Genomic DNA, 12,995 nt, shown 5'->3' with positions numbered 1-12,995 from the left:
TCATCGTAAAAAAGTAAAAGTATAGTATGTCGAATTATTTTTATGAAAAACGCTATACCGTGTTCCAATCCACGTACTTCCTGAAGTCCACTTCAATGTAGTGCACTGTGTGCTCTCTGTACTTACTTGAGTAGTGCGTGAATTTCATTGGGACCCACGCAACAGTCCACCGCGGCTCGCTACCCGCAAAAATATCTTCTTATTCTTCAGGGTTTTACGGCAGCTGGCATCCTTTGTGTTGCACTGCTGCCTCCTTCGGGTTTTACCCGTCCATTACAAGCCAAAATATCTGCCTGACGTGAAACATAACTTACATCTATAAGGTACGTTGTTCAGCACCACAAACGCTCCTGCATCAACTGCTGCCATTTTCACATGTTTGAATAGAGGTTGTAGTAAGGTTATATATTGTCTAGGTAAGGGTTAGGGTTATATATTTTATAGGTTAGGGTTAGGGTTCTACCAGCAAACATTTTCTTATATTTATTTTGTAACAATACAGAAAAATGTTACAATTTCCGGTTTTCTGTTGTATAACCCCCCCAGTTGTATATCTCCGAAACCCTGGGAGGAGACTCTTGTCTCACTCCACTGTTGGGGACCGGGCATCGATGTGAGGGTGGGAATCGAACCCTGCTCTGCCCTGTGTTCTGTAAAGCACCGGGACGACAAACTCCCAAATAAAGGCGTCAAAAACGTAAAATGAATTGTCAAATTTGCCAAAGTTTATTGGGAGCCTTCATACAAAAAATGAAATTATGGCTGTAAAAAGTTACAAAGGATTATTGTTGACATTGATATACTTTTGGCATTTAAAGGCCTATTAACCCAACACAGTTTTGTAACTCTTTGCGATTTATTTTAAGTCTAAAACTGTTGATTTAAACAAGCAGATAAGACAGGAATATTTAAAAACATACAGACCAATAGATAACTGCGGATTACTTCTCAGTGGTAGTTTACAACACAAACCCACGAAAAATTTGAAAAGCAACTCAAAAAAAAAAGAAAAAAAAAGAAAACCCTGCCTAATATTCAATGGTGAACACATGAACTTGAGGCAACTTTTATTACACACAGCCAACTAATTTCAATGCGTCAGTTTCAATGACGCTTTCATGACTGCAAACAAATGTATTTACACTGACTTTAATAAGCAGGTTTCAGACTATCGACGCACCGGCATTAGAAGCTGCTTCGCTGTCACTGAATCAGGGAAAAGGTTGTGGTAAGTTGGTAAGGGGACGTAAGCAGCGGTTATCATTTTGCCTGGAAGAGAAAGAACAAGAAACGGTTAAAACCTGGAAAAATATCTCCATTTCTTTTTTTTTTTACAGTTATATTCTAAGGATTCAAAACCAAATTGAATCATCGCATACCTGCAAACCAGCGTCCATGAAGCGCATTTACAGTTGCCATCGCTGCTGGTATTGAGGGACACTTCACGTACACATTACCCTACGGGAAAAAGACAGAAAAGATTACAAAAAATGTCTCTCAGGATCCAGTTTTCCTCTTAAACTATTTTCTACCATGTTGTCCACAGTGAAGTCTGAATCAACAGGAACATGGATAGTATTTCCCACTTGGGATAAGTGGAATTTGTTTTATTTGGGTGAACAGACCCTGAAGTGTTAAACTTACTTGAGCAGAGTTCTTATCAACATAAATGTGAACAATTCCTCCGTGTTTGTTGCACTCTTCAATAACATCATCTTGGATCTCGATGGCCCAGGTGGGATCGTTTTCCCTGAAAAAACAAGTTTGGGAATGTTAAAAAATACAATGGCTTCAAAATTTCTTATTGTTGGTATTCCTGAAATGAGGATTTAAAAAAATACTGACTGGTCCATATGGACAGGGAAAGTTAATGGTTACTGTAATTGTTCCTCCTGTTCATACTGGCAAACAATCCCTTACAGCAATTTAAATGCAAGAGGTGGGGACGAAATCTACAGTCCTTGTTTTGTGTTAAAGTTTGGCTGAAGCTAATATGAGGACTCGGCCGTTTGTGATAGACAAATAATGTGGGTATCTTATAAAGTTAGTGTTTTTAATGAGAAAATTTCCTCTGTGCTTCCACTGTTTTCTTTTTGAGCTGCAGCAGAAGGTCCGTAACAAAGTAGGAATTTTGTACCATTTTGACTGTACCTTTGGAAAATACCCACTTGGTTTGTCTACTGCCTAGTTCACGATACACAACTTTAGCTCTGATTTTCCGCTCCCTGTCAGTTTTTGGAGCTCCCGGACAATAGCCCCAGATCAGAGGCAAATCGCCATTGGCTCGCTGCTCGAGCGTCAGGTGTGAACTCTTCAAAAGACGCGAACCGAGAGGCTCACAGACGCCTCGCAGACACATTCCAGATATCTAGCATGATAAATATCTGGACCTGTCTGGGACTCCAGCCACAAGCTACAGCCAATGAGAGCGGGTTGAGGGGAAACCTGTCGGAGGAGGGGTCGCCTGTAACGATAGGAACTGACTGTATGCGTTGCATTTACAACACGGAGCAAAGTTGTTTTTGCACCTAGAGGAATAAATACCAAAAAAAAAAGTGAAAACAGGCTATTTTGTAAATAAATGTTCCAGTAGCAATGTGTCTCGCCTATTGTATCACGTCATTTACCGTGTATTTCTTTGAGTGTGTTTTTGTGACAAAACGTAGTTTGGAGACCTCATCAGGGATTCCTCCCGGCGAAAGATCTTGTAGTGTGAGCCTCCCTGACGCCGGTCAGTCATGTAGTGTGAAAACCACAACGACTTCAAGACTGCCGATTACAAGACAGCAAGTTGTGTAGTGTGAACAGCACAGCGATCTGACGACTTTGAAAGTTGTGTAGTGTGAATTTAGCTCTACTCGGACTGCTTAAAGCCTCAGATTCGCTTTGGTTAAACTTTGTGATGCATTTTCACTCAAAACAATCTACAGTTGGAATTTGTTCTCCATCACTTACACTGGAGTCGCTTTAGGAAAAGATCTCTTCAGCCAGTTATGGACAGGAGGAACAATTATGGAGAACCAAAAACTCTTTCAGTGTCCATACGGGCATGTCAGTGTTGATTTAAGACAAACTTGAAAAAGAAAATGAAACTATCCAAATGATAATATCCTTACGATTGTGGGTTGAACAAGTTGGACAGCTGAAGGCAGTGTGTGGCCAGCGGCTGTGATGGGAGATTCAAGGCTTGGCTTTGAGAACTTTGAGCTGAAACAAAGAGAAAAATCATTTGTCACAGAAATTTTCTAATAAATAAACGTTTGTTTGTGTCATGTTTTCCATCATCTAGACCCTCACATTGTGGACCAGCAGAAATGTTTCCGTAGGGTATGGACCCGGTCATCTGTAGAGCCTGCTGAGCAGCAGGAGGGATCTTCAGACCAGTTCCTGTGGACGGAGAGAGAAATGTGTTCATTTAAGAAACTCAATCTTATGATTGCTTCGTGCCACTGACAGGTTGTGACATTTAGGAAACAGGCAGAGTTAGATAAGATCAATATCCTTTCTGTGTCCCAGCAGTCAAAAATGGAAAAAATAAATATTAACGCCTCATTACTCATACGTTGTCTTGTTAACCATGCAGAGAATCAGGGTTGGGCGTCCGACTAGCCGCTTGGTTGGAACATTTTGACACATATAGCCATAAAAATGTAAAGCTGCAACATGGGACATCAAAATAGTGAAAAAAATGCCAATCACAACTTCCCAGAGCCCAAAATAAAGCTGTCTAAAACCCAAAAGGTATTAGTTTTACTTATTATATTTACTATGATATATGATTAAGAGAAGCAGCAAATTCTCCCATTTGAGAGGCTGGAACCTAAGAATATTATGCTGTCGATTGACTAATCGGTTAATAAGCAAATCATTTCAGCTTTTTAATAATCTATTCAGCGGTAGGATTGGGGGTTATAGTATTTAAAGCCAGGTGAACGTCACAAATCCCACGGTGCGGCGTGTCGACAAAACTGCAGCACACTATTGGGTTATCAAGTCTTTATCAAGGACATGTTTTATGAAAAGACGATGGAGCCCTGTAGGTGAGTTCTGCACTGAATTAAGACCCATAATATCACCATAATTTGACACCTTGAATGATTACGAGTTAGAAACACAAAGACATTCAAAAACAAAAAGACAGTCCTTGTATTGATCTTCTTATACGACTCTGTGGACACCTGTATTTCTCAAAATTGTGGAATGTACTACACATGCTGTACACAATCATCTACTCCATGTACTGTATATCCATCCAGTATTTCATTCTTTGCACTATTTGTATTGTTTACAATTCCCGAACACGTGACTTGTATATAGACATTTGATCTTTATTTTATTTATATTATTGTATTCTCTGTTCTGTTATTTCTATTCTGTGTAAGTACATTGAGAGAGCTGCATAAAAAACAGAGTCAAATTCCTTGTATGTATATACTTGGCGAAATAAACCTGATTCTGATTTCTTTCAAGGGTAAAGTTTGTGCCTCCGTACGGTCGATACTAGGGGTGTAACAAAATATGGATACACTTGAGTATCGCAATATTATGTTTAAAAGTAGTGTAAAAAGTAGTGCTATGATGTTGAATGTTATAAGGACTGTAAAAAAATAAACTTTTTAATGATTTCATGAAAATGGGTGTATTCTTTATACTATGAGTTTTCCTAAAACTATTATACTATAAAAAAATATATATTGCAATGTATCGCCTTGCTTATAGTATTGCAATATATTGCATCGTATCCCCGTGAATCATGATACAAACCTTCTGCTAGTCGAGCCATGAGCTGTAGACGCCCCGTGGTGCCGAGGTCGATGCCAGTCCTCTCCAGTTCGTCGTTGTCCAGGAACGAGCTGGCTGTCGATGAGTCGGAGCGCTCTGTAACATGCCCCACCTTCATCGGACGTCCCGCCAGCTCAAACCCATTCAGCTGCTCCAAGGCCTTTTTTGCACATTCTGCATCTGCAAACTTTAAGAAACAGAAAAAGGTTAGACTCAAACCAGCTGCAAACACCACAGCATTGTCAATGATATGAAGATGCTTTAATTACCGATATGAAGCCATATCCTTTGGATCGTCCAGTCTCACTGTCCATCATTAGCTGGATTCCCTCAATCTTTAGAAACAAAACACACCAATACAGGAGGATCGTCATGAATGCGTCTACAAAACGAGTCAAAATAAAGATGATTTACATGAGAAACTTGTTCCGGACCTTTCCAAAAGGCTCAAAGATCCCCCGAAGCATTTCTTCAGTGATGTTGAAGTGCAGCGAGCCCACGTACAGCCTCATTGGACCTGAACTGCCCTTCTGTAGGTTGTTGGCAGCGGCTGCGGCTCTATTTTTCTCTGCCTGTAATTACATGTGGAAAGCAATGTAATCAGGTATATCAACGTAGAAATACATAATTTGTCCAAATCCAAATGTTATCTGGGTTAAATCAGTTTCCATTTGAAAAATCTGTTTAATAAGGAGGTATTTGCTGTTAATATGTTCTGTCACGTCAGGTAGAAAAAAATCCAAGACCTGCACCTGAGAGGCCTGGACGATGATGGGCACTCCTAAAAGCCTCTGGCCAGTCAGTCCAATAGCCAGAGGTACAGATGAAGCCTCCACAAACTCTATGTATGCGATGCCCTTTGATCTCCTGGAGTTTCTGTCCGAGATCATTCTCACATCTCTCACCTACAGAGGGAAACGGCGACGATTCAAGAGATCAGTTATACACACAGACTTGGATGGATTATATGTGACAATAACTTGAAAATAAACAGACTTTTCCAACAGCGGAGAAGAAATCCTCCAGGTCTCGAGCTCTGATTCTCGCAGCGAGCTGCATACAGAAAACTGTGCGGGCATCCCGCTCCTCGGGTGTTAGATTGTCAATTGGTTGCCTTAAAAAAAGGGAGAAAAACACTGTTAAAAAAGAATGCCTCTGCAAACATTCAAACGATTTAATAAATGATGGATGAAATTTTTAAATACTTATGGAAAAATCATAGACTTACTCCCTGATTTTGTTATACGGCCCGATAGCATCCTCAGAGTTTCTTGAATAAAAACACATTTTTAAAAGATCTGTAAAACCCTCAAAGTGAATTTTGAAGAAAATCACTGGATTTCAGGGTGCTATAACAAAATCAGGAAATGTACCGACAGACCTGAGGGGAAAAAAAAGCAGTAATGTGGAGATTCATCTCACCTGATGGGACTCTTCTCTTTTTTGAAGGGGCTCCGACTTTTGGAACGTTTCCGGCTGAAACATAAAGAAGAATTACTTTGGTTTTGGATGCACATGCTGTATATGAGAAAATATACAGGGGCCTGTTTTGGCTTGTTTCATGCTGTGCTGTGAGCAACACATGACAAGAGGGCATTCAAACTTTGTAGTTCAACGTTTGCACTGACGTCTACTGCGGTTCTCTTACTGGAAAAACCAGCAAACAAGTGATTTTCTGCTCCAGCATCGAGAAATGCCTCCGGTTCTCCCACACAGAGGCACTTTTCACAGAAGACATTTTCACACGTCGCAGTAGGAAAAACCCCAAGTGTAAATAATAACATGAATGATGGCTGAATTCTATTTAGTTGCTTTAGTTTCAGGATGTTGGTTTAAAGCATGTTGGCTCATTGTCACACCGTCATGACTCACAGGGAAACTTGATTAGAGCCGTCGTTAATGTTGTGCTACTCCCACTATCACAAGTCAAAATGTCTGCTGTGAAAAAGGCCTATGAACAACTCATAATATACCGATGACAAAGTTTGGAACTTTGCATACCTGTTTGACTACCTGATATTTCCAACACAAATATTTAATTTCAATATTTTCTGAACATTATTGTGTCCCGTCGAAGCAGAAAGTTGAGGACAATATTAGATTCTTGTTCGAATATACAAAAAACAAACTAGCTATTGGCTCAGTTGCCACTTTATTAGGTACACATACAATCTTATGCAATCTAATACAAATGTTTTGCTATTAAGTCTACTTTTATGATGCCTATATTGTTCTTGACACTGTCGTAGGAGGTGTTAAATGAATTAAATGTTTTACCACTGAGGCCGTAGTTAGTGGTGGTGTTGTACTGGACTGCATTATATTGGGAGGAGTTTCTAATATTCTGCCCCCATGTGAATATGGAGGACAAAAAAAATATTAAACACCTCAATATAATGTAGTCCAGCACACCACGTTTACCTCAGTAATAAACATACAATTGAATTTACACATTTCGGACAATTTCGCCCAAACGGAACACTATAAGCTTTGTTGAGACAGATGTTATAGCAGGACTGTTGCATTGGATTGCATTAGATTGCACAGGTGTACCTAATAAAGTGGACACAGGGTGTACAAGTCATTAAGTATAAAAGGTCACATACACTGGGCTCTTGCGTGCTCTGTACCGCCCAGAACGCTCCTTGCTTCTGGAGTTGCTGCGATGACGCTCTCTGCTGCGGGTACGTTTTCTTTCTCGGCTCTTGCTCCTCTTCTTACCCTTCTTTTTGTCTTTGCTCCTGCTCCTTCTCCTCCTAGAGCCGGGGCTTCGGCTCTTGCTCCGGCTCCTCCTTTTCCTGAAACACGTTACAACACTGCTATCATCGTACAAAGTGAAAAAACATTTTTTAATTGAACTCATTAACTTCATGTAGTTCAGAACCACAACGCCAATATGCCAAATAATATATCAAGACTTACTTCTTGTTTTGGTCGTCATGTCCATTTGCATGAGAGGACTTGATCTCATCCTAAGCAAGGTTGATAGAAGAACATCATGAGGACGTAGATGAAACATTTCAAGTCGTCAAGGTAAAGGGGATGGGGTGGGACAAGAGAAAATGCAGAATATATTCAATTAATAATAATACTTCAAAACTTCCTACTGTCATGGACAGTGTCCTTCCACCACCCCAATAGCTTCCCATCCCACTCCTGTTTTTCTACAAGGCTGCTCAGTACTTAATGCAACAAAGCAAAGTTAAGGGAGAGTGTCCAACATATTAGCTAAGTTCAGGAAGCAGAAGTCAGATCATCTCCACCATTCCCCCCGTCTTATAGGTCGTACCAATGCCACTATTTGTGCCTAATCATGTGACCACGCATGGCCCACGACCACTAAAAGAGATCCTGTGTGGTTGGTGTCAGTCCAGTGATCTTCACCCATTTTCGTTCTTGGACTGTAAGAGCTCGATGCCACCTCTGTCACACATCTTGCCCTGAAGCAAACAGGGATTCACACTTCTTAGTAATATTGACGCCCAAGAAAAATAAATGAATAAATAAAAATAAAAGAAAGAAATCCATCAATTCAGCCACGTGTTACACTGCCATTATCTTTAGTTTGCATGATATTATAAGTAATATTTCCAACCTTTTGACTTAAGGAATTATTCAATACTGAAAAGTAAGTCACTATATAATACAATGATGCTAGAAAAGAAGTTACTACTATTTTACAGTCATTCTAGTAATATATCAATATCTGTGGTATCGTGTAGCATGCAAAATCAAGATGCTGATTCAGATTACAGTTGACTATGGCAAAGAGGCAGTATTCATATTTACTAGCAAGATAAATTAACAATTCACCTGTATTTTGCCATAAAATCATGACATGGCTCATGTGTTCGCGCAATGAAGCTCCACAACTGCAATATCTGCATTTTCAAGCATACTGTTGTCATACTACAACTATTGGATTCAAAACAGAAACACAATTCATCCCTTATTCATTTGGGGAAATTATTTTTTCTAAACACAACTTCATACATGATTCTATCTAAAAAAACAAATTGGTTAAAAGTTGAATTACTTCAAGAGACAAGAGTGAAACATTTTTGTCAAAGCAACACAGTATAAGAAGACATTTCAGAACTGGGGTTTAAAACTGATTATATAGGACTACACATTCAGAAACAGTGATGGCATGCAGATTGTAAATCTGAATACTGCCTCCTTTGCTGGACAGGTAAAGATGGGCTTATCAACCATTGGCATTCACCTTGTTGCAACCGAATAGGGATTGGCTGTTCTAGGTTGAATCTCTTTTAGTCCTAAGGTGAACCACAGTACATCAGTATATGCACAATAACTACCTTCCTTTTTTTCACAGTTCACAGTGGAATCAAAGATGAATTCATGGGAGTAGAGGTGAGATATCATTAGGGAAGTCTATAAAGAGAGATAGATGTGGATTTATTTATAATTCTGTATTGCGTTTTAAATACTCAATTACACCACACAACATTCAAGTAAACTTTGTCACAGTAGCAAATGTATAAAAAGGACTCAACAGAGTAAAATCATAACAGTGAAACAGGCCTCATATCTCTGTAATCTGCAACCCACCTTTCTGAATGGAGCCTCCAGCATGGCCTCGACGTCAAAATCATCAGCCATGATGATCCTGTGGAAGAGTAAACAACGATTACCTTTACAAAACAGGAAACAATTACTGAGAGTGAAAACAAGAAACTGGATAATGCGGTTTGGAGCAGTTTGGCACACGCTTTCTTCCACTACAGCTACCACCACTGATACTCTCAATTTCAGTTCAATTCAATTTGCTTCATTGGCATGACTGTCAGGTGAACAATATTGCCAAAGCGCCAATTCAATAATAAATAAAAAATAAAAAAAAGAACAAAATAAAAACAAAAACATATATATAATTCATTAAGCAAATTACAATATATAAATATTTAAAAAGAACATGCATGTAAATGAAAGAAAATAAAGAAGTAATTAATGTTTGTCGTGTAAATAAAAACCAAACAAATAAAAAACTATGAATAACAATATATTGCAATATCAAAGTTTAAATGTAAAAAACAAAAAAACAAAAAGTAGAGGAGTCTTGGATCTTCATTATAGCGTTTACCAGTTTAAAGCAGCTCCTAAATGCTTAGGATGGGTTAAATGCACAGGTTAAATTTCATGTTTGTATATGATGATTGTAATAAAGTTTAGATTGATAAGACTGGTTGAGGATTTATGCGGCTACATAATAAGGTTTGACCAACAGAAATGTCTTATTTGTTAATCAGCTTTCACATCACCTTATAATTGAGCCAGATTTGTTGTTTGGGAGGTTAGTCAGAGGAGTTATAACCGTAAACAATGACTGTTTTGGTCAATTTACTCCCTCAGATATTGTGGTGTACAAATATGGAACACCAAAATACATGCTATCAAGAGCTCGTTATCCTTAGAACATTTTAAAAGGAAATTATCATCACATTTAATTAATGATGTCTAATTATCTTTACGTTTAGATATATTTTATTTTATTTTCTGTACTGTTTTTTAGTATGTATTTCATTGTTTTTTATTGGATTGTTTTCCACTGTTTGGTTACACATTGTGTACTTCTTGTTGTTGTTTAACTTTTGTTTTATTTCAAAAATTATGTTAGTTTAGATCTTTTTTTGTTATTGTTTATTTTTCTCCTGGGGTTGCCTGTAAGGCTTCTTGACCTCTCCTGACACATTTGTTTTTTTCAACGACTGGATTTTATGAAGTTTTATATATTAATGATGTCTAATTATCTTTTGATATATTTGCTGTTTTTTGTATGCATTTCATTGTTTTTATTGGATTGTTTTCCACTGTTTGGTTAGGTTTTTTCTGCACATTTTGTGTACTTCTTGTTGTTGTATTTTTTTTTATTATGTTAGTTTAGATCTTTCTTGTTATTGTTTATTTTTTTCTCCAGTCTGTATAAAGCCTGTGGCTTCTTGACCTCTTCTGACACATTTGTTGTTTCTTTTTATTGACTGGATTTTGTGCAAAAACATAAATAAGATGTAGACCCAGTGGATGAACGCTAGACTCACGTTTGCTATAAATACCAGTTAGATAGCAGACGTATAGTTCACCTGAACTTCCTTAAAATGTGTCTCAATTTCACATTTAATCTTGGTTATAGATTAACGTAAATATAGCTGACTTACTATACCACTCTCAAGCTCTCAAACACATGTTAATAGCAATAGAAAAGATAAACACGCGTTGCACTCAACAGGAAGCTAACGCTAACCAGCCACCTGGAGAAGCTAACATCTCCAATGACCCTTATTACTAATTAACCACTGCGTTTGACTGCACTGCTTCTATCAACGTTGATAAACATGTTAAACTACATCAGTAAGAACCCATCTGAAGCATCGTAGCTCCTAGATGTCCACAGTAGTAACGTTAACAACATAAACAAGTTCACGGCGTTTCCGCGGCAGCGAGCCAGCTCCGTTAGCTCCGTTAGCAAACATTGATGCTTTACCGTCTGATATCTGATGAAATGAGGAGCCAAAGTCAAAATATCACGGGCAGTGTGATGCTGAAGAGACTCGTCTCGACGTCTGCGTCTCTGTAGATCACACACAGAGAAGATGAGCTCGCAGTTGTCGTAGTTATGTAACCTTTTTGTTCTGTGAGAGACTAAACTGTCTCCGTGGTGGTGGCGGGTCGCGGCCTGCTGATCAACGCTCCGCTTCCTTCTTCTGCTTCGGAGTCTTCTTCTCTGCTCGGAGGTTGTGAGGCAGCGGTAGTGTTTAGTGGCGCTTTACCGCCACCTGCTGGAGACACACGGTACTACACCACGATATGCCTGAAACTGAGGTCTCCTGTCTTTCTCTCTCCACCCCCACAGGGAAACTACACAGTATCATTATGTTAGAGTACTTTAGTTCAGGGGTCAGCAACCTTTAGTATCGAAACAGGCATTTAAGGCAAAAAATAAAATAAAAAATCTGTCTCGAGCCGCAAAACATCAGCATTGTTATGAAGGTAACACAGTTTATAGTATATAGTATATAAGTCTAATGCAGTGAGGGCCAAAGAGAAAATGTACGATGGAGTATTAGGGCCACATTGAGGGAGAAAAAAAATCTGATATTTCGAGAATAAAGTCATAATATTATGAGAAAAAAAGTCGTAATATAACGAGAAAAAGAGATAATATTATGAGAAAAAAAGTCTTAATATTATGAGAAAAAAAGTAATAACTTTACGAGAAGAAAGTCCTAACTTTAAGAGAAAAAAAGTCGTAATATAACGAGAAAAAGAGATAATATTATGAGAAAAAAATCGTAATATTACGAGAATAAAGTCATAACTTTACGAGAAAAAAAAGTTGTACTATAACGAGAAAAAAGTAGTAATATTAAAAGAATAAAGTCGTAATGTTAAGAGAAAAAATTCATAATGTTACGAGAAAAAAGTTGTAATATAACGAGAAAAAGAGATAATATTATGAGAAAAAAAATCGTCATATTACGATAATAAAGTCATAACTTTACGAGAAAAAAAAAGTTGTAATATAACGAGAAAAAAGTAGTAATATTAAAAGAATAAAGTCATAACTTTACGAGAAAAAAAGTTGTAATATAACAAGAAAAAAAGTTGTAATATTACGAGAAAAAAAGTAGTAATATTACAAGAATAAAGTCGTAATATTATGAGAATAAAGTCATAACTTTACGAGAAAAAAAGTCTTAATATTATGAGAAAAAAGTCATAACTTTACGAGAAAGAAGTCGTAATATTACGAGAATAAAGTCCTAACTTTAAGAGAAAAAAAAGTAGTAATATAACGAGAAAAAAGTAGTAATATTAAAAGAATAAAGTTGTAATGTTACGAGAAAAAATTCATAATGTTACGAGAAAAGAGTTGTAATATAACGAGAAAAAAGTAGTAATATTAAAAGAATAAAGTCATAACTTTATGAGAAAAAAAGTTTTAATATAACAAGGAAAAAAGTTGTAATATTACAAGAATAAAGTCGTAATATTATGAGAATAAAGTCATAACTTTACGAGAAAAAAAGTCTTAATATTATGAGAAAAAAGTCATAACTTTACGAGAAGAAAGTCGTAATATTACGAGAAAAAGAGATAATATTATGAGAAAAAAATCGTAATATTACGAGAATAAAGTCATAACTTTATGAGAAAAAAAGTCTTAATATTATGAGAAAAAGAGATAATATTAT

General features: G+C 37.3%; 1 protein-coding gene across 8 annotated transcripts; it reads right to left on the bottom strand.

The window, feature by feature from the left end:
• Nucleotides 1–703: 703 nt before the first annotated feature.
• Nucleotides 704–11,526, bottom strand: rbm39b (RNA binding motif protein 39b). 8 transcript variants are annotated; one of them, XM_074644018.1, is made up of 19 exons: nt 11,285–11,496; nt 9,355–9,412; nt 9,102–9,177; nt 8,596–8,663; nt 8,072–8,222; nt 7,705–7,754; nt 7,389–7,580; nt 6,205–6,258; nt 6,011–6,052; nt 5,779–5,896; nt 5,535–5,687; nt 5,217–5,354; nt 5,052–5,117; nt 4,765–4,969; nt 3,298–3,387; nt 3,117–3,207; nt 1,645–1,750; nt 1,380–1,458; nt 704–1,269 (listed from the first exon to the last, which is right to left on the bottom strand). In XM_074644018.1, the coding sequence occupies exons 10-19, from the start codon at nt 5,839–5,841 to the stop codon at nt 1,169–1,171; spliced, it is 1,092 nt and encodes a 363-aa protein (XP_074500119.1). In that variant the 5' UTR covers nt 5,842–5,896; nt 6,011–6,052; nt 6,205–6,258; nt 7,389–7,580; nt 7,705–7,754; nt 8,072–8,222; nt 8,596–8,663; nt 9,102–9,177; nt 9,355–9,412; nt 11,285–11,496; the 3' UTR covers nt 704–1,168. The 8 variants fall into 8 exon arrangements, with proteins under 8 accessions (XP_074500119.1, XP_074500117.1, XP_074500118.1 ...); XM_074644016.1 differs by having other exon boundaries at nt 7,705–8,222; nt 8,596–8,697; nt 11,285–11,368; XM_074644017.1 differs by lacking the exons at nt 8,072–8,222; nt 8,596–8,663 and having other exon boundaries at nt 11,285–11,526.
• Between the last annotated feature and the right edge of the window lie 1,469 nt (nt 11,527–12,995).

The sequence above is a fragment of the Sebastes fasciatus genome, chromosome 8 (genome assembly GCF_043250625.1).
Source record: "Sebastes fasciatus isolate fSebFas1 chromosome 8, fSebFas1.pri, whole genome shotgun sequence".
In the NCBI taxonomy this organism is placed as follows: Eukaryota; Metazoa; Chordata; class Actinopteri; order Perciformes; family Sebastidae; genus Sebastes; species Sebastes fasciatus.
This window is presented reverse-complemented; position numbering and strand designations above follow the sequence as displayed.